Raw genomic sequence first — 26,754 nt, 5'->3', positions numbered from 1 at the left:
CGGACGCGCCCCGTCACCGCCTCCGCCGCCATTTCCCGCCCGCGGTCCCGCTCCCCGCCGGAAGGGCTGCGCGCACTGCCGCGCCACGGCCGGAGGCGGAAGTGACGGATGGCGCGCGCGGCTCCTGCCGGGAGCTGTAGTGCGACGGAGCAGCCGGATCCCGGGCGCGCTGCGCGGACCGGACTACGGCTCCCGGCGGCCCCCGCGGGCGGGCAGAGCGCGAGCGCGGACCGGAAGTGCGTGAGGCGGAGGCGGAGGGGGCGCTTGGTGCGGAGGGGCCGTGGCGAAGCGGCGCCGGTGAGTGCAGGGGCACTGGGGGGGTCCGCGGGGTCCCTGCTCCGCCCCGCCCGCCGCCACCGGGAGCTTCTCTTACCCTCCCTCCTCTCTGGGCCCTCCGCAGCCGCCTCGCCCCGGCTCTGCCCACTCCCCGCTCCCGCCCCTCCTGGGCCTCATCGCGGCGCTGCTCCCCCCACTTTCCCAGTGTCCTGGCCCCGCATGTCCCCGGGCGAGGCTCGTTCGCGGCTCTCTGGACCGCTCTGGCCCGGCCCCAGCGGCGCCTCGTGGTGCGCCTGGGCCCGGCCAGGCCTTGGCGCCTCCTCGCGGCCCCGGGGCCGGTTGGGCCTGCCCGGTCCTTTCCCGGAGCCGCTCGTGTTCGGCTGTGGTCTTCGGAGACTGTTCCTCTGTCCAATTCCCGGAGATCCCTGTCCTCCACCCGCGCCTCTGAGCCGTTAGATTCTCCTCCGCATCGGTCTGTCCCGGAGGTCCCATCCCGGTGTCCGGGGCTCCGCGTGCTGCTGCGATTCGGGAGGCGCTGCCGGGGCCACCGAGGAGGCGGGCGGGGCCCGGCAGCTTGAGGGGGCCGCAGCCGTGACCCCGCGTCCCAACCCCTGCAGGTGCGTGGCTTCCGCGGCGTCCCGCACCGGCGCTCAGCACCGCCCTTTTCCCGGTTCAGCAGGAGAGATCGGTGCTTTCTCACTGCCTGCTTTGTGTCTTGCTTAAACGTGAAGTTTGGCTGAACTTCAGGCGATGTGGCAGAAGAGGCGTTGCAGTGGCTCAGACGCACGTGTGAAGCCTGAGTCTTCATTTTTCGTGTACTGATAAAGGGTTTTTTTGCTAGTTCGTGTTGTTTCGGGGAAATGAACGTGTTTGGGGTTTCTACGAATGCATTTCAAAGTCTACCCGATTGTCACTGTATTTTCTCGTGCATGGGTTTCTGGGTGTTTGTGTGGAAATTGACATGGAATAAGCATGGAATTGGCATGAAATAAGCTCCACAGAATCATCGAATCATAGGATGGTTTGGGTTGGAATGGACCATTAGGCTCATCGCTCCCACCCCTTCCATGTGCAGGGCCGCCTTCCACTACCCCAGCTTGGACACCTCCAGGGACAGGGCAGCCACAGCTACTCTGGGTGACCTGTGCCAGGGCCTCCCCATTCTCACAGGGAAGAATTTCTCCTTAAGCTTCGATCTAAACCCGCTTTCAGTATGAAGCCATTCCCTGTGCCCTGCCTTGGGAGGAGTGGGTGAACTCAGTGTGTGTGGTGTGTATGCAACAGCGTCCTCTCAGGTCAGAGGTGGGGGACTCCTTGATTTTTATGGGTACAGTGATGTGCCAGACACTGTGGCACAAGGACTGGTTTGTTGCTTGAAGTTAACAATTTAAAACCGTTTGGAAGATGTCTTATAACTGGTGGTGGAAGAGAAAAGCTTTTATTGCTGCAGTAGCAGGGTCATATCAGCAAATGGATGTTCTCAGGCAGCTTTTCCCGAGAGTACAATTAAATCATCCAGTTACCCTCTGGAAGGACTCGAGAATTCCCTCTCGTAGGGAGCGAGGGCAGATGCTGTGAGAGTGCAGATGGTGTGTGACATTTTGGGTGGGCTTTACTGTGCCCTTGGTGGGTGTCAGGCTGGGAGAGCTGCTCCCAGGTACTGGATGTTACAACCTTGGCTCCACTCACTCAAAAGGTGTTTCAAAGCTTTGCCTCTCAGGTTCCCTCAAAGGCAGTCAGGTGTAGGCACAGGAAGGCAAGTGCTAGGATCCAGCAGTGCTTTCTTCCATGGCTGCTGTGTGTCTTGCTCTGGAACTTCACAGGTGCCCAGCATGGAGTGAGGAAATGGCTGGCTTTTTGACCTCTTACGAATTGCACAGTCTCATAGCAGATGAAAGGACTAAAGAAGACAGTTACTGTAGAGGGCTTTTGCAAATACACATTTTTGTGTCATAGGATCCTCTGAAGGGTCTAGGGCCTTGTGATTTTTGTCTAACATTTCTTTGGGTGCTGCTACCTATTTTTGAATTGCATCCTTCCTTCTAGGAATTATTGTCCCTGCTTCAGCAGGAACAGGGAGGGCAAGTAAGAACTTGATTTGAACAGTTACCTCTAATGTCTGTAGGCAGCTGAAGGTTGGGAATGCTGCTCCTGAGGCAGTGATCTGCATGGGCCTTGGTGTGATTTGGAAACGCTACAGCCTGGTCACAGGGGATTGCAGAATTCTGAGGTCTGAACCCTTCCCCTCCAGCTGGAGTCCTGTCCATGGGACGAGGGAGGTGCAGGGCAGCCAAAGCCTTGCTGCTCCTTACCTCATTTTCACGTTCTTTTTGTCCAGAGGTTCAGAGAGAAAACCTTGTACCTGTCAGGTTATTACAAAGGGTGGTCAGGCATTGGAAGGGAGGGGCTGCCCAGGGAGGTTTGGAGTCCCCATCCCTGGAAGTGTCCAAGGAACATGTGAATGTGGCACTCAGTGCTCTGGGCTGGGTGACGAGGTGGGGATCAGTCACAAGCTGGACTCGGTGATCTTGCAGATCTTTTCCAACCTAAATGGATCTGTAAAGACCTGGCCCTGGGAAGGAGGTGCCTTTCCAAGGTGCTGTAAAGAACAGTGTGCTCTGGCTGCAGCCACATGTTTGCCCAGGCTGTGTTGGCAGCAGCAGGCGTGTGCAGCGATGGATCCCTGCCCATGTTCTTTGTCTGCAGGAGTCCTGCCCGTGTCTCTGCTGAGTTATACCCTGGTGACTTCCTGCTGTTTTCTATCCCTCCTAATTCCCTGTCTCTCTTGAGTTGTGTGTCTGCAAAAAAGTTCTGCTGTCAGTGCTTAAGGGCTGTCTGGGAAGAGGCTTCTCTGGATGCTGGGGTTTTGGACCAGCCATGGGCCCTGACCTTTGCTTCTGGTTCTTTTTCATGGAAGTAAAGCTTTGTCGTGTATTGTAAATAAAATGGGTATTCTGCTGATGGGGCTATAATAATATAATTTAGCTATCTGCTGCTTTGTCCAGTTCATTTAAGTCAGGAAGTATGTAAACAATTAAAGGAAATAGTTATTTGGGTCAAGCCAGGCATGTGGGCTCATAGTGAGGTGTTTGAGGCTTCAGGAAAGCTGGTGAACACTTTCTGACATGGGTATTGCTATTAGAAAACAAAAATGTTACGGTTATAAAACAGCAGCATATAGTATAAGTGACGATCCATGCACATCAGCAGATCTAAATTTGGTTTACCTGCTCCCACTTTCTCTGCTGTTAAAGAAGTGTTGCTTTGGGAGGCCTAGGCAGTGCTGAGCTGGACTGGATAATCCTGAGGATTCCTTTTGTTGTAAGGCTGTGATGTCCCTAGCTGTATCCCTGAAGGAATAGAGTGGTTTTTGCCAGAAGTTTGAGTATTTTTCAGCTCACTTGGCTCTGTCTTTGTGAAACGACAGTTTGTCGTTTTGGAACTCATTAATTGTTTGAGCAGCCCCGGAGCCCTTGAACTTTTTCTCCATTTCTGGAAAAGTTTACAATATCCTGAGCTGTGTTTAATGGCTGCATTGTACCAGGGTAGGGAAGTGGGGTTTGGGTCGTGTGGTTTCCTTGGAATTATGGCAGTACAGGGAGTTCTTTGGTGAGGCAGGAATTTCAGGGTATTTAGCCACATAGTTCAGGCCATGGGCATTGGAAGAGAGGGGAATGGTGGTGGTGGTTGCAGAAGCTGTTCTGGCTCCCTGGGGAGATTGTGACAGTTCATGGTCCCAGGCTGTGTGACAGCTACTGGTGGCAGTGGGGCTGTGGCAGTACCCCTCGAGCTGACCCTGTTCCTGGACATGGCAGTGCCCGTGCTGGACAGGCCTGGGAAAAAGGCTTTAACTGCTCTGTTGGATTCTGTAGTGGGTCACAAGATGAGGAAGTTGTTAAATTTGGCCCTAGCAGCTCATCAGGTCTTTGTTCCTGCTGGTGCCAGGACAAATCAGCGTCTGGGAAGGAGCCGGTGCCGTTTTGTTCCCAGATGACAGGTTGGGCGTGTGGGTCTGGAGACTCCTACCGTAAAGGAAACATCCTTCCCCTTCTCACAGAGAAACTGTGTTAGGAGAGCCTGAGCGCTGGGGGAGTCACTGCTGGGAGCTTAGAGAAGTGAAGAGTTCCTGCTTAATTTAGCTTTATCATGTCAGAGCTATGAATAGTGAAATCACGGGATCACATTTCATGCCAGCTGGGAATGGTGTTTGTACTGCCTCACTCCATGGTAACCGGAAGCTGCCAGGCCATAGGAAAGAAAGTGAAGCTAATGGCACACAGAGATGACACCCGGCTTCACTGGGGGCTGTTTCTCCGCCAAGAACGGGTTTTCTGTCCATGCCCTTGCTCCTGTCACACGTGAACACAGCTTCTGCCTCTCTGGTGTCCAAGGGAGGCCTGTGCACAGCCCTGCTCACGTCTCCAGTGATCCCAGAGCAAGTGCCCTGCTCACAATTTCACCTCCACATTCGTCACCCAGCCATTTTTAGCCTGCTGTGATTTACAGGGTGAGGTGGGTGTGCAAACCCCAAAGAGCCCCCACTGTGACCACAGGGTGTGGAGCTGGCTTGGCCGGGCACTGCTCCTGCTGGGTCACTCCTACCTTTGGCTGAGTGAGAGCAGCAGAGGAAAGTGGGGCAAGGAGCCTCCTGGGCGTGTCTGCTCAGGGAGCACTAAAGGTGATGGGGAACTGTGGGGTGTAGGGCTGGAATTCAGTCCTCCAGGGACTGAGACTCAGCTTGTATGATGGTAACTAACCTGTGCCTTAACAGGGGGCTGGACATGTGATACCAGGTGGTGTCCTGTATGTCGTAATTTACATCTGAAATAATTACAGTAATTGCTCCTGTGGGGCTGTGGGTGAGATTGGTTTCCCAAGTTAAGACCTGTGTATGTACTGTCTGATTAAATGAGGTTATTTTGGCGGCCTTTGTTTACTGGGAAACAGTGCTGGGATGAATGGCTGAAATCAGAATCCTTTCCTGTGCTCCTAAAATAAGAGGATTTGCCAGTGTCTGGTTTGGCTTAAATTTGATTTTTCCTTTTTCACTTAGGTCAGTCGCTTCTAAAGAGGCAGAGTTTAGAGCCACATTTGATGGGACACTTGTACAAGGTAAGTGAACACAGCACAGAAAATTGTTCAAATAAGCTTATTCCAAATGTACAGGATTCCTGTGGATAGGCATTTCCCTCTGTTTTGAAGTCTGACAGAGTGTAGGGATGGCCTGGTCTGGTGCCTTGTCCTTACAATAGTGCCACAATTTTTTAAAAAAAATTTAGAGAACTTTAAATGTTATAGCAGGTCATGGAAATACTTTTCCTTGTTTTCCCCTGAGGTAGTGGGATTCCAGTTAAGGTAGAGATAAATGAAGTGCTGGCTTGAGAATATGTGATTAGTTTTGCTTTTTTCAGCTTATAAATGAAGTCTGATGGAATTTGTATTTTCATAGGTTAAATGTGTGGAGAGTTGCAATCCCTCAAGAGATTCTGTTTTGGCTGTAACTGTACTGTGTGCTGCAGAATAAATTCCAAAGAGCCCCAAATCAAACAGTTTTTCTGTTACTTGCTGTTTATTTGGAAGCAGAACTTTCACATTTTTCAAGCATGCGTGGAGTCCTGGGCTCCAGCTGGCAGACACCTGAGAGGGTGGAAATGTCCTCGAGGGCACAGATCATCCTCCCTTTGCTAAGAACTTCACTTACACACAAGTTTGAATTCATTGAGTTAGCTGATTTGTGAATAGTTTGCTTAAGGAAAGTAAATTGGACCATTTTGTGCTTCTTGTGGGGGTTCCAAAACTCCAGGCACGGATTCCCAGCCCCAACAGCAGTGTTGTCAGAGTGTCAGTTTGCATCCAGAGCTGCTCAGAACAGTACGGCTGTGCTGTGATAAAGCCATCAATTTGGGGAAAGACCTGACCTTTCTGCTTTTCACAGGCTGTGTAAATTTAGAAGGAAAAAGCTGATGAAATAGGTTGGTTTATTTTTTTATTTTTTTTATTATTTTTTTTTAATTATGGATATTTTCTTCTGTGTTTGATAGAAATTCCATCCGCCCAACTTCTATAACAAAAGCACCCAGATTTCTAATCAGCTTTTTCTCGGATTGTTTCCTTGAGCTAAACTGTCTGAATAACTACATACGACTTTTTAAGCTCAAATATTTGTAAAATAGTGTCTCTCAAGTACCCACTTTCAGAAAAGTCACTCACTGGGGTTTGTAGCTGGTAAAGTTATTTGGAAAGGGATTGTTCAGCAATAAAATCTGCAGAATCAGTCCTTTCCAGAAGAACCTGTAAATACTCTTCCAACCATTCCATAGAACCTGCTTCTAATTATCTGAACTCAGGGCTGGAGCTCAGGGTTAAACTTCTTTAGGGATTAGTTTAATGGTATGAAAACCCAAATGTGATGAAGGAAAATCTTAATTTTGAAAGCACGTGGACTAGAGAGAAATTGAAAGTGGTGCTGACAAATTTGTTTCTCTTGCTGTGGCAGAATAATTCTGGATGTTTTCCCTCAAGTATGTTTAGCACATGTTAGAGTAGAACATTCTGTTTTGTGGTTGGGTTTTTGGTCATTTTTTTTAGCAGTGTTTGGGACATTTTTTGCTGAGGAGTTCGGTAGGTTTAGTTGTAACTTGAGTTAATGTGCGTCGTAAACCTTCTGAAAACACCCTGGCACTGGATCTGGGAAGAAAAAAACATTCTGGTTTTTGTTTCCCCAATGAAATTTGATTAGAATTAACATTTTAATTTGCTCCCTGGATGGCTGTTGGAGCTGTGCAGGTGGTTCTTCTCCTCAAGTGTTCTGTTGATATCAAGAACATACTTAAGGTTTGGTCTTACACCAAAAATTAGCTTGAAAAGGAAGAATCCAGTAGAAAGTGAGGTGTTAAGAATTGGATTATTAGCTAACAAAGATGAGTCTGCTCTCTGCACTTGCTGCTGCACTTAAGGGATGTGGAGAGAGCTGCAACTCTTTATAAGCTTATTTTTGCAGTGGTTGTTACCTCATTATACAGAGCACACTTTGGTGGTAAGGTGTTTTATGGGATTATTCCTTTTTTTCAAATTGAACTAATCTTGTTTGGGTTTGGGGGCTTGGGATTAGGAATTGTAGAGCTGGAAGAAGGAGAATTAATTTTTTTTCTTCTCTGATAATGAAGGGTGTTGAGCAAATGAAGGAGCAGTTCAGCTGTTCCTCCCAAGCTGAATGTCTGTGATGATGACACCAAATGGATGCCAAGAGGCTCAGGCAGAAATGTGCTCTCTAATGAGGTGCCACTTCATTTGCTTTGGGCCTCACAGCAAAATAAAGCACAACAGCTTCACACAAATGCTAGCCAGTGAAAAGCAAATTCTTGTTTTCCTACTGCACTTCTAGAGAGCTTTCTAGAAATGGTTTTACAAAACTTAATATTTACGAGCTGAGTGTTTGCAAACATCGTGTGATAAATGTAAACCACTGTAAGGAATTTTACCCCACTGCTTGTGTCTGAGGCATGTACAGAAGCTGTGTCACTTGTTTCCAGGTGTTTAGTGGTTTATGCTTAGATATGAACACAAACAGCTGCCTTGGCAGGGAGGTGTGTGCTGGCTTTCCCTCTCTAAGCTGCCCAGCTGTGGTGCTCAGTGTGCAGGATCCGCAATGACACCTGGGGATGGAGTGGGCTCAGCTGGAACTTGTGCCAGCTGGCTGCTTTGGGCAGGGCTGCTCTGCAACAGCTGGGGAAGGGCAGAAATCCCAATGTGTGCTACCTGAAAGACCTTGAACAAAGGAGTGGAAGATGGAAAGAGTCACAAAGTAATACAGGCCAGTTGGAAACAGGGAACAAATTCCTGGAAAAAGGCTTTTTGACAGCCAGCAGTGTTTTTCATTTGAACCATGACTTGGATCATGGAAATGTTCTTTACAGTGTTCTGGAATAAGAAGCTCTTGAACTATGATGTCTACTTGAGCAGAGAGCATTGAGCACGTTTCCCAATTCCCTTTTGCTATCTGGAAGAAGTGTCTGCTACTCCTGCCTGTTGTGTGTTGACTTGGTTCCTTTTTCTGTAGTAGTGCTCTAAACACAACATAGTATTTTTCTCCAAAGAAGAATCCAGGTTTTGTTCTGGATGACACCTCTGTGTGTGGGATTGTAGCAAAACTTGGTGGTAACAGTGGTGTTTCAGAAATAGGCAAAAACCCCCAAAACCCAAGTGTTCTGTCACAAAGCAAGAAATAATGGTTATGGCAGACTCTTTCTGCCACTGTGAAGGGCTGAAAGTCAAAGGTGTTTGTTAGATATCAGTTGAGATTTCTTTTTATGGACATTAAGACTGGTGGACAAGACAACAGTAAAAATAGTAAAAGAAGGTCTGTGGCATGCTGTTCTTTGTGGCTTTTTCCCAAGATTGGTAAGCAGGGTTTAAAAATCACTGAACTTTGCAACACCACCTTCCCGTTTGGATGAGAACAGGACTTAATCACCAGTTCAGAGAAAAGTTTCAAGGCTACTTGAAAATTGCTTTTTCAGTGAAGTAAGGACAAGAAATTTCTATCTTTAAACAAGTCTATTTTATGGCTGAACACAGAGTAAGTGACATTCTTGCTGTTAGATCAGAAGTTTAATAAAATGGAGTAATTTTTGAGGTTGTGTTTACTCTTGTTTTCTCTTCTAAAACCTCCACCCCTCCAGCAGTGCATGGAAGGATTCTGAAATGTAACTGTAGACCTGTCAGAAAAGCTCCCAGTGGACTGGTGGCTCCCTTGGATGACGGCGATATGCTGATGGATGAATTGTCAGGAAAAGAATTGTTTCTGTTGGCTTGTGGATTCCTTTAACAATATGGGAAAATCCTTAGTCCTGAGCCCAGTAAGACCATTCAAATGGGCTGAGAGAAATGACTCCAGCACGGCTGTACAGGTGCACTGACAGATGCGTGTCACAGCAGGTGGGATGGGGCAGGGGAGGTGGAGCAAGGAAGGAAGAAGACTTAAAATTTTGAAAGCATGAACGATCATTTTGAAACCTACATTTTCCATTAAAGTCCATGAAAAAATTCCTGGTCAGCTGTGGTGTGTGTGCTCTCTGAAACACTGGGGAGCTGATGAACTTTTTGGGTGCAGCAGGAGCTTAGGGCAGCCAGTTCACTTCTGGAGGCAGTACAGCAATGCATGTACAAAGGTGTATTTTCTTTTCATTTCAGGTTTTCTTCCTGATTTCATAATTGACAAAGCTGAGACGGTGAAATCTGACAGAAAGGTGCAAGGTGTGAGCCTGCTGAAGCAGGTAGGCACAACAAATAAAATATTCATAGGAGGTAAAACCGCTTGTCTTGGGATTTGTAATAGACCTTATATCCCTTCTCTTCTGGGCATGCTACAAGTTTGACTAATGGTAAAATTCTGCCTTCACTGATAATTTTGCTGTGCAAAAGATATGGAGCAGGTTTAGAAGAAAAAATCAGCTTTGTGTCTTAGAATGTTTGGGTTTATCTTCCCAAGTAACTGCAAAATATAAGGGTAAAGTAGAACAATTTAGTGAAAAAATCCTGGATGTACTGAAGAAGTAGTACCTATTTTTGGTTTTTTAGTGGTATATTGACTAATCTTTAGATGTACTCCCTGGTGATTTTTGGGAGAAGAGCACTGCTTCCGTCAGATACCATAACTGGCCACATTATTAAATGTCACACTGATCTAAGTGTTAAATCCCATATTGTGCCATGTGCCTTCCTCCAGTTTTTGGTCTTTGCTTGAGCATTGCAGTGATTTCAGTCAGTGGCCTTAAAAGTTTTCCTTGGCTATTGTGAGCATTTAAATTCCAAAGCTGTGGAAGCTCATTGAAGTGCATAGCTGGGAAAGACTCTGGATGGTGACCTTTTTTAATTGCTGCAGAGTGAAGCACAGTTGTGCTTCTTTTCTGGCTTATGTCAGGAGGTAAAACATTAACTTTCCTGCCACTGTGTCCTGACAATAGTTTGCCTTCTGGGCAAAGTCCATCGTGGTGCTTTAGTGGGAGCATTTGCTCCTGTATTGTTTCCTTCAGTGGTCTGCTGGATTGCCCTGAATATTTGGAATGGAGAAGGCAAAGTTTGCTCTATACAGTGTGGTTTTATGACAGATGAACAAGCTGTCAGGTGTCTATTTCCCAGGGGGTGATGCCTTACCAGAACTTCTAAACTCAGCATACAGATCACATCCAAAAATAGTGTTGGTTTTTTGACGGGAGACTACACTCCTTGGGAAGATCTGCTGGACAGCTTAAAACTGGGCCTGCAGAAGAAACAAACCAAAAACCAAAAGTTGAAAATTCCTGGCAGTGCTTGCAGCAGGACATACCCTCCAGATGTGTGTAGTCACGCTTGCCTGCTGGGAGAGGAGATCTGGATCAGGCAGCAGCATCAGCCTTGTCCCTTCCCAGGTGCAGGAGGAGCTGGTGTTGGGGGGTTCTGTAGCTGTAGGAAGGAAGTGGGACCTGGGCAGGACAGATTAAGGATGAGTCCCCATAGCGCTGTGCAAATTCTTCCGCTTGCAGTCCCTGGTCAGAGCCAGACACGGCATCTCCAGGAATTGTGTGCCCTGAGCACAGCTCCGTGGGCAGGGGAAAAATAGGAATGACAGGGAAAAAATGGGAGTGGGAGGTCAGCAGCCAATGCTGTTCTCAGTTTGCCTTTGCTTCACTTACAGGCACCACTTTATTTAAAAAATATAAAATCCTTTTTATAAGAACAGATGCTTTCAAAGCAGGGTATTTTGCTGAGCATATTTTATCTGTGTCAGTCATTCTTAAAAGGAAATGTGTATTACAGTAAGTTTACAGCTGCAGTTAACTTAGGGGAGCTGACCTGACTCCAGTGTGCAGTTTGTTTAACATTTTGAGTGCTGATAGACCATAGCAACTCTGTTTCTATCCTAGTATGAGTTACTTCATGTGTTAGGAATGAATCAACTTTAAAATGTTGGCAGAGATAAAGAATCCAAGACGTGAGGGTTTGGCAAATGTTGCACACACCATGGTGATTTGGCTGGGAAGTACTGTAGATCAACGTGAAAGGCAAAAACTATTAAACAGATCAAAGTGATATACTTAAAATCTATTTTGGGGTCTTCTTGGGACTTCCTGAGAGTTGGTGCCACATCTTCCGTATCTTGCAGTAGTTCCTGTTACCATTTTTTTCTTTTCCTCTTCCATGTTTTGGTTTCCAATGCTCAGCATTGGATTGTTGTGGGCAACAGAGTAGGAAGTGTTGCAGGAAGTGGTTCAACAGACACATTCAGTGAATTAAAAGGAAATTTTATCCTTTCACATGTTCTTTCCCTGAAAAATGACCAAGCACAAGAACAAGCTTTGGTTATCAGTGGCAGTATCTTTTGATTTTCATCCCTAGGGCAACAGGGAATAAAACAAATTCTGTTGTTTCCTAGCAGAGCAGGAACATAAATTTTATTATTTTTTCTGCATGCTTTCTGATGTGGAATATATTCAAATGCTTCAGTTGAATTGATCTAACATCTTTAGTATAGGTAAAGGGAAGAATGGGAACATGTAATGTAATTTTTTAAAATAAAACCAACTTCCCATTTCTAGGAAGTCTCAGCTCTGGTGATGAACCACCACCCACTCTCCCAGCAGCTGCTCCTGTGCTGGGCATTGTGTTTTTCCTGGAAGTGCCCTGGCAGAAGTTGAAGCCTTTGGTGACCATCTATGTAATTTTGGAGAGCCCCTGAAAGTGAAGGCATTGCAAATCAGTCCTCTGGAATTTCCTTAAAATGGATAATAGCAGCAGCAGCCGCACTTGATCAGTTGTGTTTATATACCTGAATGTCTCTATTTTTAATCAGTGGGTAAAAAAAAAGATGAACTTCGTACTAATGTAGTTCCTTTTTATTTCTGGCTCTTTTTCATTAGTCATTTTAGGTGGGAAGTTCATTCATAACTTATTGAATATGCAATTAGAGCAAATTTCACTCATTGGTAAAGGAGAACAGATCAGGGAGGGTGTAACTGAAAGATTTCTGTGGTCAGACTATTCCCTGAATCATCTTCTGAGGGACTTTCTAACCTTTACCTGGATGCATGCCTGAAAATAGCCCAGGTGATTAATAATTATAGCTATTTTGAGTCGTTTAGTGCTACAGTGTAATCTCTTCTGTCTCTGAATATTTGAAAGGACATCTGATTTATTTTGGCTGCAGCGGAACTCCTGGCTGGGTGATGCATGCTGGTGACTGATCACAGCAACTGCAGGAACTGCACAAGCAGAGAGGACAGGATTGAACCTGAGCAGAGCTGTGCAAATGGGGTCACATTCCTGTGACTTGGAGTATCAACTCTTGTTTGATTGCCTCTGAAAGTTTAGATGGAAGTTTAGATAAAAGTTTACAGGGTGGGTTTTTGATGGTAAGCTTTTTTATTTCTTTCCTGTCTTTTAAAGCAGTGGCAGCTAGCTGCAGAGACAGGGATGTGGCTGCAATTACATGGAATTTTCACTTCCAAGGGCTAGTTTGCCTCTAGAGGTGTCCTTGCCTCAGCCAGCAGTGTGGCCCTGCCTCTTCCCAGGTTTGCATTAACTTGGTGCTTTCAACTGTCACACTCTCATTTGTGATTACTCTGGGTTTAGAGCCTTTTATTCTTTTTGCAGTTTTCCCCTTTAGACTGAAATAAACCTTCTATTCTGATCCATTCATCTGTTCCTCGCAGGCACTTCAAACATTCCTATTTCCAGCCTTATCAAGCTCCATGTCCCTGGAGTCTGTCAGCCTGCCAGGTGCTGGCTGTCCTCTCCTACCAGCCACATGCTTCATTTCTCAAATACTTCTATTTCCCTCTTTCCCTCAGGTGCACTGAAAGGTACTTGCAAAGATGTCTAAAACTAACAAATCCAAATCTGGATCCCGTTCCTCCCGCTCAAGGTCTGGATCGAGGTCCCGCTCCCGATCCTTCTCCAAATCCCGCTCCCGTTCCCGCTCTATCTCACGGTCAAGGAAACGCAGACTGAGGTGAGTGTGCGCAGCCAAAGGCTGGAATGGGCCTTTTCCTCCCTTGCAGATGGTTTGTCACTTAGCTTCTTTCCAGGGAAAGACTTTGATTAGATCCCAGGACAGATAACGTCCTGTGTCTCAGGCTGTTTCCTGCCAACCTGTGCTGTTTGGGTGTTTTCAATCACTTAGGAGAATAAATTGTGAATAAATAAATAAATTAGGAGAGTAAGATGTTTGTCAGCACAGTAAAGATTTTTCTTTTGAGACTTTGGCTTTTTTAAAGACGCTTTAATGTACTGGATCCCAGACTTGAGGGGTCTTTGCACATGTCGTGTGCTTTTCCCCTCCTGAGAAATGAATTCAAGCAAGTTTTAATATCAATTTTAGACACTGCTGTGAAAGGTGGGGCCAGTTCTTTATATTCCCTTGCCCCTCCCCTCAGCATGCCAGATGCATGCTCCAGCAGGAGCCAGGTAACAGGGAAGATCCTCCTGGAGGGATAAAGTGCATAAAAGATAATTTTGCTGTTAAAAGTTAATTTTAAGAAATAATTAATGTGTATAATAGTTGTTCCTGTCTCCCTGAATTGCTTCTGAGCAGGCCAGTTCCAGACTTGTCTTCTTCCCTGGATGTCAGTTTTTATCTTTTGTCTTGGCGTCTGGCAAAACCATTGCGATTGGATGAGGTGTAATGGGTGTGAAATTGGATGGGGTCCTGCCTTTTCACTCACGTGAATAACATGTATTCTGGAAACCACTGGGCTGTGAACACATGCAAGTGTTACCAGTTAGAAATTTTAAAAATACAGATGCTCTAATGAATGTACAGTTGGAGAAAGAAGGACATGACAAAACTAAATTAGAGGCGGAGACTTGAGTTCAAATGAGCCCTTTGCAGAAGGAAGCTGGAACGCTGGAAGATCCATGCATATTTGGGAATACCTCCTAGTTGTGAAGGAACTTTGGCAGTTGAGAAAAAGGCACCCTCTGTGAATATGATTGCTTCCTCTGTGCTGCTGCTGAAGCTACTTTTGCTTTATAAATAGCTCCTTTTTTTTAAAAAAAAAAAGGAGTCCAAATGGAGGGGGTCAGCCCAGCCCAGCTCCCCTTGGCCTTGGGATGTGCTCTAAGGTAGGTCTGGTGGGTCTCAGTAAAAGGCCATTGCTGTGTATTTCAGGGTGCACCACAAATTGTTTTCTTCTCATTTTGGTAGGTTTGCTGTTTCTTCTAAGTTACTGTGCTGTGTTGGAGTTTGCCTAATACATTCTGCTTTCTTGGTGACTTTATTTCTCACTTGTAAATGCTGGGCATTTAGCCCTGGAGCAGTGCAGTGCCAAAAGTTCTGGGAGGTGGCAGTGTTGGGGGAAATTATCACTTTTGGTGTTTCTTTTACTACATAACTTTTACTGTATTTTTCTAAAAAGATTTCTGATAAATAGTCTCTGTGACTTTTGGAGCAAAATCTTCTTGCTGCAGCCTCTCTAAAGCGCTAGAACAGATTTTGGAAGCATTGTACGACAGGCCCTTGCTGATAATTGATGACAGATGCAGCCGTTGTCTGAAAATTGTGTGTCTCTGTTCCTCATGCCTTGGACTAGAGCTTGTTATAACTGGTCCTTGCCTCCTGCCTCTCTGCTTTTCCTTCTGGTCGCTATTGTTTGAATGAAGAAATGTCTCAGATAAGTTTGTTGGTTGTTTGAAGGATTGAAAAATCTGTTAAAGTGGTCATAGAGCTGTTTGTTAGCAATGATTGGAGTATGAGTAAGAGTTTCCTGTTAAACTATGACCTGTTTGGTAGGAGGAAGAAATTAGAACGGGACTAAAGTTAATTTCTGACTGCACATGTGTGCTAACGGTGTAGGAATTCCAACAGCAGGTTGTTATCCCTTGGTTCTGGGGGTTTGGGATGCAGGTGAGGAGCAGCACTGAGATCTGTGTGAGGAAGTTCATGTCCATTGGAGTACAATCAACGTGTGTGTCAGAGCCAGACCTTGGAATGCAGAAAGGGGCTGTGGAAACTCTTCCAATGAATGTTATTTACTAAAATTCCATTCGGAAAACTTTTCTTTTTCAACTATCTAGTTTAGCCAGTCCTTCCTGTACCTCTGGCATCTGAGCTACAGGGGGACTTTTAAACTGCAGCAACTGCAGCAATTTAATGGGAAAGACTGCTGGGACAATTAGCCGCTGGAATCTGCGTTTTTCCAGGGTTTGTGTGTTCCTGGATTCAGGTTTTGTGGATGCAGGCAGGGGCGTCCACAGCGGCACCTGGTGGCGCCTGGCAGAGATGTCCCAGCGCTGTCCCTGCCCGGGAATGCCGTGGGATGGGGCCATGGGATGCACCTCTGGGAGCTTAAACCCATACGGCAGCGTGCCCTTCACCCAATGCTGCCCTGCTGCTCTTGGCGTGTAGCCATGCATTGAACTTGCCTGACAAAGAAATGAGGTTTCATCTGGATTATCAGAATTTTAAAGTGCATCTGAAGTTGACAAGAGAGGGAGATTTGGGGTCTGTTCCAGTAACAGTAGTGTGATTTGCATAAAAAGTACTTCTTTGTGGGTGAGGTGTAACTGACCTTGAGTTGTTAAGGGCTGGACGCTTGAGATCTGTCACTTTTTCTGAAGCTGGATAGCAGCCATTTTCATCCCATCAAAACTGAGAGCAATGTGTGCTTATCGTGGTCTCTGCAATGATCCTGAAATCAAATATTTGACAGTATCACAGGTACAAGTTATTTCCACTGCTATTTATTCATGGCAAAGTGTAGTACCTCAATCAGATAAGGGTAAACCAAAGAAATTTCTTTTAAAAGCTAAGAATCGAGTTTTTCAAAGTCTTATTTTAATAAGTCTTCAAATAAAAAGTTGTGGCAGATGAAAAAACTCTAAAAATAAATTATAAAAAGAAACTATAACATAAAATATTTGTTTAATTTTTTTTTTAATCAGTTCTAGGTCTCGTTCGAGATCCTATTCTCCATCTCACAACAGAGAAAGGAACCATCCAAGAGTCTATCAGAACCGTGATTTCAGAGGCCATAACAGAGGATACCGGAGACCGTATTATTTCCGCGGCCGAAACCGAGGGTTTTATCCCTGGGGCCAGTACAACCGAGGAGGATATGGGAATTACAGGTCCAACTGGCAAAACTATCGCCAGGCTTACAGCCCTCGCAGGGGGAGGTCGCGCTCCCGCTCGCCCAAGAGAAGGTCTCCTTCCCCACGGTCCAGAAGTCATTCCAGGAATTCTGATAAGTCATCTTCTGACCGGTCAAGGAGGTCTTCCTCTTCCCGCTCATCCTCAAATCATAGTCGGGTTGAGTCTTCCAAGCGTAAATCTGGAAAGGAGAAGAAATCATCCTCCAAGGATGCCCGGGCATCCCAGGCTGCAGGAGATAACCAAGGAGATGAGTCTAAGGAGCAGCAGTTTTCAGGAGCGGGAGCTCAAGATGCCAAAGCATCCGAGGGATCAAAACCATGGCAAGATGTGAGCAGCTATGGCACGGGCTCCACGTCCAGAGGGTCGGTGTCAGAGCTGAGCCCCCGGGAGCGCAGCCCTGCCCTCAAGAGCCCGCTACAATCGGTAGTGGTGCGGCGGCGCTCGCCGCGGCCCAGCCCTGTGCAGAAGCCGAGCCCGCCGCGCTCCAGCCCATCCCCAATGGGCTCTGCTGCCCAGAGTGGCTCCACCTCCTTCCAGGGGGGCTCCCACCAGAGCCCCTTCGAGCATGGCTCGGCAGGAATGAGCCCCACCAGAAAGAGCCCAGTGTGCAAAAGCCCCACGCCTGTCAGTTCGCTGTATGGGGCCACACCGAAGGAGGAGGGCACAGCTCCTGGGGGAGGAGCCTTCTCCAAGAGGCAAGTGATGTGTTTTGTGGGTTATTTTTTGGGTTACTTTCGAGGAGCCAGCTGCACATGTGGGTGCTCCCTGTGAGCAAGGCAAGTGGCTGGGGCAGGCTCCAGCTGAGAAGCTGTGCCAGCACACTGCCACTCTGGGCCTGGTCCTTTCTGAATTACGGAAAAAGCAAAGACAGCCCAGAGTTGTAGGAAGTTGGAATTAGTTTTCCAACTCGGATAATTCTAAAAATTCTGTGTATTTCCTGCAAAAGTATTCACAGCTCATGAGCACTTGAAGTGAAGACTGCCCAAGGAGGTTTCTTGGCAGCTGGAAGTTCACATTGCCCAGTTATGTACGTGTTGGTTATAGACATTTTTAGTGTTGCCTTCTGGAATTGTTAGGTACTGTAAATTAAAAGAAATTAATTAAATCCTACTGCATATCCTGCTGTAAGCAGCCCAAGGCAGGTGCAGCTGCAGTGCTTGTGCCTGTGTGTGTGGGTAGGATGAGAAACTAAAGCACCAAATACATCTCTAAAATGAAGACAGCCTTCCATGCAGAAGGCATCTGCTTCCATCATTCTAGTCTCTTGATTAATCCACTACTGATTGTGCCCAGAGGTGACACTTTGTTTTAAAAGATACAGCACCATTCACAAAGTGCTTTCAAATCTTTGTTTTTGATGGTTTGATCTGATTCTATATTAAGGATGTCTGAAATTTAAAAAAAGAAAAAAACTCCTGTGACACTTTGGGCTTTCCAAAGCACTGAGCTGGTGTCTGTGGGCTTTCCTGCTGTCCCACAGAGCCGGGGTTTTGATTTGTGAATGCTTTAAAACTGTTTAGATGCTATAAACCAGCTGAATTGTTCTCACCAGAAGTATTTTATCTCTCCCAGCAGCTTATTCTCCTCTGTTAACCTGTTTGCTTTTATTTGTGTTTGCAGTCTGTCATGAAATATTTAGCTTACCTATGAAACTTGCATCCCAAATTTGAAGTAGCTTTTGAGGCTTTTATTTCCAGTGTGTTGTTTAAAGCAGAACAGCCCAATTTGAAAGGTTTCATGTGTTGTTCTCCTGAACCAGGTTTGTAAGTAAATAAACTGAGTGGGTAAGATGTTCCTCTTTTCCTTCCAATCCATCTGTGGGTCAGCTGGGTTTGATTTGTCCTTGAGCCTCATTCCATCAGTTCTGCATATCCTTGTACATATGCATATCTCCTTGTACATTTGCTGAATTTAGTGAGAACAAAAGTCTAAATTCAGGCTGAGTAATCTGCTTGACTTTTTAATTATTTTAGGGCCTAGAGGCAGCTTTCAGTACATGCATATCTTAGTGTTCTCTGAAGTTTGACTTTATGAACTAAAGAATTGTCCTCATTGTGCTCTAATAAGAAATTTCCGGTAATGTCTATTTATGATCAGGTATCTGGAAGAGCAGAAGACTGAGAATGGGAAAGACAAAGAACAGAAAGTAACAAATGCTGAGAAAGAAAAGAGTAAAGAAAAAGGGAATTTCTCTGAGTTGGGATCAACAGATGGAAAGACAAAATCTGACTCATATGGATCAAAAGCTGACTCGGAGAAGGGATACCGCGGCAGCCAATCGCCCAAGCGCTACAAGTTCAGGGATGACTTTGACAAGCTCAAGGTCCCAGAGTTCCACAAGGAAGGTCATTATGGGAAAGATGAAACAGATGAGCTGGACAAGAAAGACAAGGCAAAGGGCCGGAAAGATTCAGAATTTGATGATGAGCCCAAATTTATGTCTAAAGTCATAGCGACTTCAAGTAAAAGTCAAGAAGAGGATAGGTCAGGAAAGTGGGAAGGTGTGGTGTTCTTGCCACCTGGAAAAGAGAAGCAAAGGAAACCTGATGAAATGGAGGAGGAAAGCTATTCTGAAAGATCCAAAAAAGAAGACAGATCAGGATCCAAGAGAGCCGAACCTGGTCACAGGGGTTTTGTACCTGAAAAGAATTTTAGAGTGACCACTTACAAGTCAAGCCAGGAAAAAAGCTCTTCCCCTCCACCAAGGAAGGCTTCTGAGGTGAAGGAGAAGCCAGGCACCAAAGTAGAGGGGCTAACTCCTGGAAAATCATCCTTTTCCATTACTCGTGAGGCCCAGGTCAATATTCGAATGGATTCCTTCGACGAGGATCTTGCACGGTAAGGATCTGCCAGCTTTTGAGCAGTCTCAGTAGTGATGTTTTTTCCTGTTTCTCTTCCTGAGATCCCCATGTGTTTGCCAGGTGTGAGGAAGGCTAAGCAATATTGCATCACAGTTTGTGGTTTTGGGAGCTAGAGATTAACTTTTTCCTAACCTTTCCTAATCTTTGCTGTGGTCTAATCTAATGTAAGATTAGTTTGGGAAGCTCCAGACTGGGAAGAGTCCCAGATGGAGTCAGGTACTCGGTGGCTTCTGGCTGATGGAAGCTGAGTTGCACAGGGGAACTACTGTGCTGCTTAAATCCATTTGATTCTCTACCATGTATTTTACTACTCTTAATCTCCATGCAGCATTAGAAGAGTGACCTGAATTATTGTGAATTAACGTGGGGCAGTCTATTTAGGGATGATCAAAAGAGCTCCTCACTCATTTTTTTGAGTATTTGAGGGTGCCTCCCTAATAACAACATAAACCATCAATGAGTTCCCAGCTCCTGCAGAATTAAGCACCTTAAATTGCTTCCCTTCATTCTATTCTTCTTTCATGGGCTCTCCTTTTTGCAGTCCCAGTGGCATATTGGCTCAGGAGCGCAAGCTCTGCCGGGATCTCGTGCACAGCAACAAGAAAGAGCAGGAATTCCGCTCGATTTTCCATCACATCCAGTCGGCTCAGTCACAGCGAAGCCCTTCAGAGCTGTTTGCTCAGCACATAGTGACTATAGTCCATCATGTAAGAGGTAGGTCAGGAGTTCATGTGTCCTCAGGGAAAGTTCACTTCTCCTTTGCCCAGATAAGTGGGGTTTGTGCACTCAAAATGCCTGGAGTTCTTTTCCAGCAGATATTCCAGAGAGGAGAGCAGCAGCATAGTCACGATCGTCTTTATTTACATAAATATTCTTCTGCACAGGTGGTGTTTTCACCTGAGAAATATTCAGAGTCTGGGACTTAGAATTTTGTGTTCTGAAAAATTTGTGACTCACTCGACAAAATTGTGTTCATTTCACTTGAAACACCAAAAATTGAAACTGCAGTTTGTGAGCAGCATTAGAGCTTATCCCCACGGTGCTTCACTGCCTGCACCTGGGTTTTAAGAAGTTGTGGGATGGGTGGGCTTTGTCTTTTTACAAAACTGGCACAGATATTTTGGTATTGTTTATTTGAACCCTTGACAGAGCATCACTTTGGGTCTTCAGCAATGACACTGAATGAACGCTTTACCAAATATCTAAAGAAAGGAATGGAACAAGATGCAGCTAAAAACAAGAAGAGCCCTGAAATCCACAGGTTGGTGCCATTAGACACTGCATTTCATTTCTTAAACTCTGGAATAATTCCAGAACAATTCAAATATATAACTATCTTCAGACAAAAAAAAACCAAAAACACCTAAAAATATGGTGAGTTTTAAATATCTTTGGAAATACTAGTCTGCTTTAAAGAACATTTGATCTAAAATCTTCAGGTTCTTCTTAGGAGCAAGGTTATATCTGTGTATTGTTTTTTTGCTTTAGGAGAATAGATATATCTCCCAGTACTTTTAGAAAACATGGATTCTCTCAAGAGGAATCGAAAAGCTCCAGAGATCCTGGCTTCAAGGTGAACTGTTACTCTGATTAGTTTAATTCAACAAAATGAGTACATTGGGCATGAACTTAACAGTGATGTTTTTGTTTAAATTACTCTCTACTTAAGTTTGTGTTTTTCTTTTAAGGATGGGCATAATTCTAAAAATGAACTACAAAGGGTTAATTTTTATTAAAAGTGTATCAACAACCTTTGTGAAGTGGTTAGACTATGGTAAATGACCCCAAAGTCAATTGAGGTGAGCTTGAGAAAAAAGAGAGGATTTTTGGAACAAGTGCCCATGATGAGAGAAGAGACTTTTTGTGATATTTTTCTGCTTGTAAGTATGATTAACTCCATTGTTACGTGCAATTTTGCCAACCATGTTTTCAAAGACATGCATGTCAAAAAGAGGAAAGTAAACCTAAATGCTGAGCTAAAGCAGATACACTGTTAAGCTACACTATTATAAATTTTGTTCTAACAACTGACTGTGCCATTTCTGTTGATTGCTGTTACTTTAACATTCAGCACTTGTCTTAGGTCCAGAGCATTTGGGATTGAGTGTTTTAGCTTTGCTGAGTAGATGAATGTTAAGCCATTGCACTCACTGTAAACAATCATAAAAAAGGCTTAACGTAAAATGTTTGAGATTTTAACCTTTGTTTATTCACCTTCATACATATTTACATTGAAGAGATTTTAACCAGTCCTGCTGAAACCTTACTTGTTTCATATTTGTTTTCGGTTTTTTCCAAACACACTTGTGGCTTGACATGGACGATGGTGAGATGGATTTGATGGGCCTGAACTCTGAGCATCAGCTTGGCAGAGTGTGTTATAAACGTGGTTTCCAAACAGCTCGCCAGCCTTCCGTGAAACAGACGTGCCCTCCCAAACCCAAATAGGTGTTTGCTGTGCCACATAAGGGAGCTGCTGCTGATTTTGTCACTTATCTGTCATCCATCGTGTTGGGAGCAGTTTTATTCTCAGAGTAGAAATTAAAGCTCTTTGCCTGGGGAAAGTAGAAGAGCAAAATACCAAAACAAAATGCCTGCTCTCACTCCTGCGTTATTTGACATATTTATTTAAACAAAAAAGTGGTTAGAAACTCATGTAAGTAAAAAATTTAACAGCTAGAGAATTACTAATCCTTTTGTATTTAATTGAAGACACTTAATTTGATGTATGTTGCATATCAAGTTGTACAGTTCCCAGGATGAGTGTTGTGTAAATGCAGTAGCAATGGCTGAGGCTGGGTGTTGGTACCAACATGGTGTAAGGCTTCCTGCAGTCCTCCTGCTGCCCAATTGCCTGTTTTTCAAACCACAGCCACTGTCACTTTGGGCAGGTAGCAGAATCTCACCCACGTGCCACAGGGCTCAAAGGAAGCACAGGGAAAATAACTGCTCCTTTCCCAGAGAAACTCCTAATCTCTTCTTGAAGTACCAATTTAAATACAGCTCCAAGCAAGCATTACCAGGTGTCTTTTATGTTTGTTTTTAATTAGCAATGTAAATTTAGTTTTAATTTTTCATGCAGCTGGTGGGTTTTTGCTCTGTGAGACAGCTTGCTTTAGCAGACTTGGCAGGATTGTGGGAGACAGACATGATGTGTCTGTGGGGCTTTGTAGCACCTGTCACATGCTGCCCTCCAGCCCAGGGGAAGGAGCTGCAGGTGGCATCTGCACCAAGTAAATCTTCCTGACAGATGTAGTAACGCCTCCCTATCCATGGGATGTTGGCCTTTTCCCAGACTTCTTGGATGCTGCCTTTCACTGGCCTCCTCCTCCCCCTTGGATCACTAATCTTGGGTAGCTCCAAGCAGCAAAGAGCTTTTGCTTCTCCCAGGGTATCACTTCTAGACCTGGGGACTAAAATCCCTCTGGCCCCTGCCCAGGTGAGGCTCTCAGCAGGGCCTCAGGTGCACCCATGGGCCGTCGAAAGAGTTCTGCCACACTGTACTTGTGATCCATAATCAGCTGGATGGGATTCCCAAGTTGTTCACATTCTTGCTGGCTGTGGTGTACAATAAGTGTCAGCTTCCATGTCTCCCTCCCCTCTAGCAGACTGTTTATTTTAATGCTGTTTAAAGAGGAGATTAAAAGTTTAAGAAGCAGTGATTTTAAGTGCAGGAAAATTGAATTCTGACAGACTTGAATAGTGCATTATTTGACATATTAAAGTGGAATATTCATTAGTGCTCAGTTAAACTCCAGTTCTCCAGAAGTCTGTGCAGTCAGTAGCAAAGTAAATGGTGCTGAGCTGGGGCACTGCAGGCCTCATGTTCAACTCTGCCCTCCCTCTCCCCTGCATTTGTAGGCTGAAGGGAAATATAAGGACGACCCTGTTGATCTGCGCCTTGATATTGAACGCCGTAAAAAACATAAGGAAAGAGATCTTAAACGCGATAAATCCAGGGAGTCGGTGGACTCGAGAGATTCAAGTCACTCAAGGGAAAGATCAGCTGAGAAAACGGAGAAAAGTCACAAAGGCTCAAAGAAAAAGTATGTAGGAAACCCAGTAGCCATTTCCTTGTGCCTCCCGTGTCTCTGCTGCTCAGGTTGGAGATAACACCGTGTACAACAGTTTTGCACACAGTTGTGCACCTGTGACATAACTCCTCCAGTGGCCTGAGCTACTCCTCTGTGTGTGATCTCGCTATCATTGTATCTCAGAAACACTAAATAATTGTAAAAGGTAGATGGGAAAGCTCCATGTGTCAGGATGGGTGAGTCACTTTTCCTTCTTGTTCCTGTTGTGTCAGAGAGAAATGGCCATGTTAAAATGACTTGGCTTTGATGTTCATTTAATCCTTTTCTACTAGCTTAATTTTCCATTTTACTAAAACTTCATGGGTGTGTGCTAAGCTGAGAGGAGATGGTGTAAACACCTTAGGAAGGAGCAACAAGTTCCTTCTGGAGAGATCTTGGGCCCTGTGTTAGAACCTGAGCTCTTAGTATGTCTTTTCCTCTTTTAGTAGGAAAAGGAGAGCATGGCATTGATAAGAAAGTGATAAAGAAGAGGGTTTGTATCAGATGGATCATAGCTGAGTTCCTAATGCTGTTGTGTGCCACTCCCCTCTGTTCCCATCACTGAAACAGGAAACACCGACGGGTGCGTGAGAGATCCAGATCCAGCTCATCGTCTTCGTGGTCCTCTCATTCAGTCAAAGCAGAGGAGTATCCCGAGGAGACTGAGGAGAGGGAGGAGAGCTCCACAGGCTTTGACAAGTCCCGGCTTGGGACTAAGGAATTCACTGGTCCAAATGAGAGAGGAAGAGCAAGAGGAACCTTTGTAAGTATTCTCCACCCCTGCCCCAAATGTTGTCCACCTGTGCCCTGAGAGTTGATTCTCAAAGTGGGCAGGAAGTGGTCGTTGTGTGTTGCTCAGTCAGTTAAAGCTGCCCTAGAGGAGAAGCCCTCAGGGTGATGAGCCATAGTGGAATCGCTCCAGTTCTGGGGCATAAACCAGGCTGCTGGGGATGTGCTGTGGGCAGCAAGCTCCAGATGGGAGGAGCAGAACAAAGCCTGGAAGCTTCTGTGCTTTAGTGATGCTGAGAATCCCAATGAGCACACGTTGTGCTTCTATTGGGGTTTGGCCACACTTATGTTTACACTCCGTGTACAGAGTGATCTCACCTGCTTGGGGTTGCCCTGGAAATGCCTCTGTGATCCTCACCAGCTTTACAGGAACTGTGATGTGCTGTGTGATCAGATGAACTAAAAACCCAAGCCTGCAAGTGCAGGGGGTAGTGCGGCCACGCTAAAGCTGTCCTCTTGCTTTAGTGGTAGGTTTTACAGGTGTTTTGAATGGTCAGACAAGGGATGTTGGATATCTTGGGAGCCCTGGAAGCTGGCTGGGGTGGGAGGACACTGCCTCTGCAGCCGTTCTATTTTTCTCCTGTGTGTTGCTGTTGCAGCAGTTCAGAGCTCGAGGGAGAGGATGGGGCAGAGGGAACTTCTCAGGCAACAACAACAGCAACAGCAGTGGCAACAACGACTTCCAGAAGCGCAGCAGAGAAGAGGAGTGGGACCCCGAGTACACACCTAAGAGCAAGAAATACTATTTGGTACGTACCTGGGTGCTGAGACATCCATGTGCTCTGGGTGTGTCTGGTCTCAGGTGCTTTAGAGGTGAAAGCACCCACTGTCACTGACACACCAGGTAAGGCTTCGGGTGACGCTTCACGGGCAGCTGCCGGCTCGTGCCTAAAGAGAGCTTGTTCCTGCTCCCTGTAGAGTGGTTCCCATTAAGTGGATTCCCAAGGGCGGTCGCAGAGGCGCGGTGCAGGGCGGTGCCAGCCTGTCTCACCTGCTGTCCTTGGCTTCCCGTGCAGCACGACGACCGTGAGGGCGAGGGCACTGACAAGTGGGTGAACAGGGGCCGCGGCCGTGGTGCCTTCCCCCGGGGAAGAGGCCGCTTCATGTTCCGCAAGTCCAGCACCAGCCCCAAGTGGGCTCATGACAAGTTCAGTGGGGAAGAGGGAGAAATCGAAGACGACGAAAGTGGAACAGAAAACCGGGAGGAAAAGGACGCCCTGCAGACGACGGCCGAGTAGCCGCGGGGTCCACGCACTTCTGGGAGCCCTGGCAGGAGGGGAGGGGTCAGGCTGGTGCTGGGGTGTCAGGGTGATCCCCACGTGCTGAGCAGAGCCCTGGAGAGCAGCTCGGAAACCATCCCGATGCTATTTAACTGCATTTCCAGAGTTCAGCCTCCCCAAGCACGGACTGGGACTGATCCATCATTTACGCTCGGATCCACTCCTGGAGTTTCTCTTCCCAAAGACTTCCCTTCTGGACTGGATACGGTCAAGTGCTGGGTGAGACCCCAGATTTTCCCTTCTCTGTGACCTTATGGTCAGTCAGTTATTTTTTGGTAACAGGCTTTGAGGACGATGTGGTTTTAGCTTGTGCCCACCTGACCCCACCTGTCCTGACATTTTGTTTTTCTTTTATAATTTGACCCAGTGACAGTCGGGGTTTACTCACCCGCTCAAATTTTCCTCCCCTATTGTGTATTCAATTTTCTAAATTCTGCTTATTTTAGGCCTTTACATACGTAGTAGCATCAATTCAGAGATGATTTTGGAAATTATTTTTTGTTCTTATAAATAAGAAAACAATGAAGCATGTGAGTAAACATCTAAATGTTCACTTGTTGGGACCAAACTGCTATGACTTTTTTTTTTTTTAACCGTTTTTTATGTAGCAGTTGAGTTTAGGGCCTTTTAAAAATTATTGTTTTCCTTTTATGTTGGAAGTTAACAAAATTAGCATGGTTTAAAAGAGAAAAAAAAAAATTACACCCTACTTCTGGCCACTGTTTGTGTTCACTATTAGGCCTGGTGTGTGCTGGACCCCCAAACTGCTTGTAGCATTTGTGTCTCCTCCCTGCAGCTGGTTGTGACCCGAGTGCCCTTTCCAAGGTGACAGTTTTCTAAGGAACTTCTGAATTCTTCTTGGGGAAAAATATAAATGGAGATGAGAATTTTTCAATATTTTTTATTAATCTTTTTATAAAACCAAAAAGCAGATTCCTCCAGAGCTGGTTGAGGATAGCCCTTAGGATGCATTTCTTCTTATCTTCTACTTTAAAGATATTCTGGAGCAGTTTGTGGAGGGTTCCCGGCCAGGTCGTGAGCCTGGGCGGGGAGGCACAGCTGTGCCCGTGCTCCCCCTGTCCCTCTCCCCAGGATTGCTGTGCTGTTCCCCACACACCAGCTAGAGTTTGGTTTGTTTTGACTTGAACAGTTCCTGTTTAGCAAAGCCCTGAAGTTTGTTTATGCAAATAAAAGACAATAAAATAAGTTGTAGGTGTAACTCTGCTTGGTTTGTGTCCTGAGTTGCCAGGGGGGAGCCTGAAAGGACCAAGTGCCTGGAGCAACAGGGGAGCAACTCCCTGTCGGGTTTTATACATTAATAGATCATTCAGCCCCTGTTTTGGCAT

General features: G+C 45.7%; 1 protein-coding gene across 36 annotated transcripts; it reads left to right on the top strand.

The window, feature by feature from the left end:
* The first annotated feature begins 59 nt into the window (after positions 1-59).
* THRAP3 (thyroid hormone receptor associated protein 3) lies at positions 60-26,627 on the top strand. 36 transcript variants are annotated; one of them, XM_086863667.1, is made up of 16 exons: positions 211-297; positions 5,330-5,388; positions 8,961-9,185; positions 9,469-9,551; positions 11,853-12,067; positions 12,461-12,651; positions 13,104-13,264; positions 16,195-17,100; positions 18,503-19,243; positions 19,808-19,980; positions 20,416-20,527; positions 20,755-20,839; positions 23,128-23,312; positions 23,910-24,102; positions 24,728-24,877; positions 25,145-26,627. In XM_086863667.1, exons 7-16 carry the CDS (start codon positions 13,128-13,130, stop codon positions 25,364-25,366), a joined length of 2,904 nt encoding a protein of 967 aa, XP_086719793.1. In that variant the 5' UTR covers positions 211-297; positions 5,330-5,388; positions 8,961-9,185; positions 9,469-9,551; positions 11,853-12,067; positions 12,461-12,651; positions 13,104-13,127; the 3' UTR covers positions 25,367-26,627. The 36 variants fall into 36 exon arrangements, with proteins under 36 accessions (XP_086719803.1, XP_086719797.1, XP_086719809.1 ...); XM_086863672.1 differs by lacking the exon at positions 12,461-12,651 and adding an exon at positions 12,700-12,824 and having other exon boundaries at positions 8,958-9,185; positions 24,731-24,877; XM_086863665.1 differs by having other exon boundaries at positions 8,958-9,185.
* The last annotated feature ends 127 nt before the right edge of the window (positions 26,628-26,754 follow it).

Source organism: Cyanistes caeruleus, chromosome 26 (assembly GCF_971803275.1).
Source record: "Cyanistes caeruleus chromosome 26, bCyaCae1.hap1.1, whole genome shotgun sequence".
Taxonomy (NCBI): domain Eukaryota; kingdom Metazoa; phylum Chordata; class Aves; order Passeriformes; family Paridae; genus Cyanistes; species Cyanistes caeruleus.
This window is presented reverse-complemented; position numbering and strand designations above follow the sequence as displayed.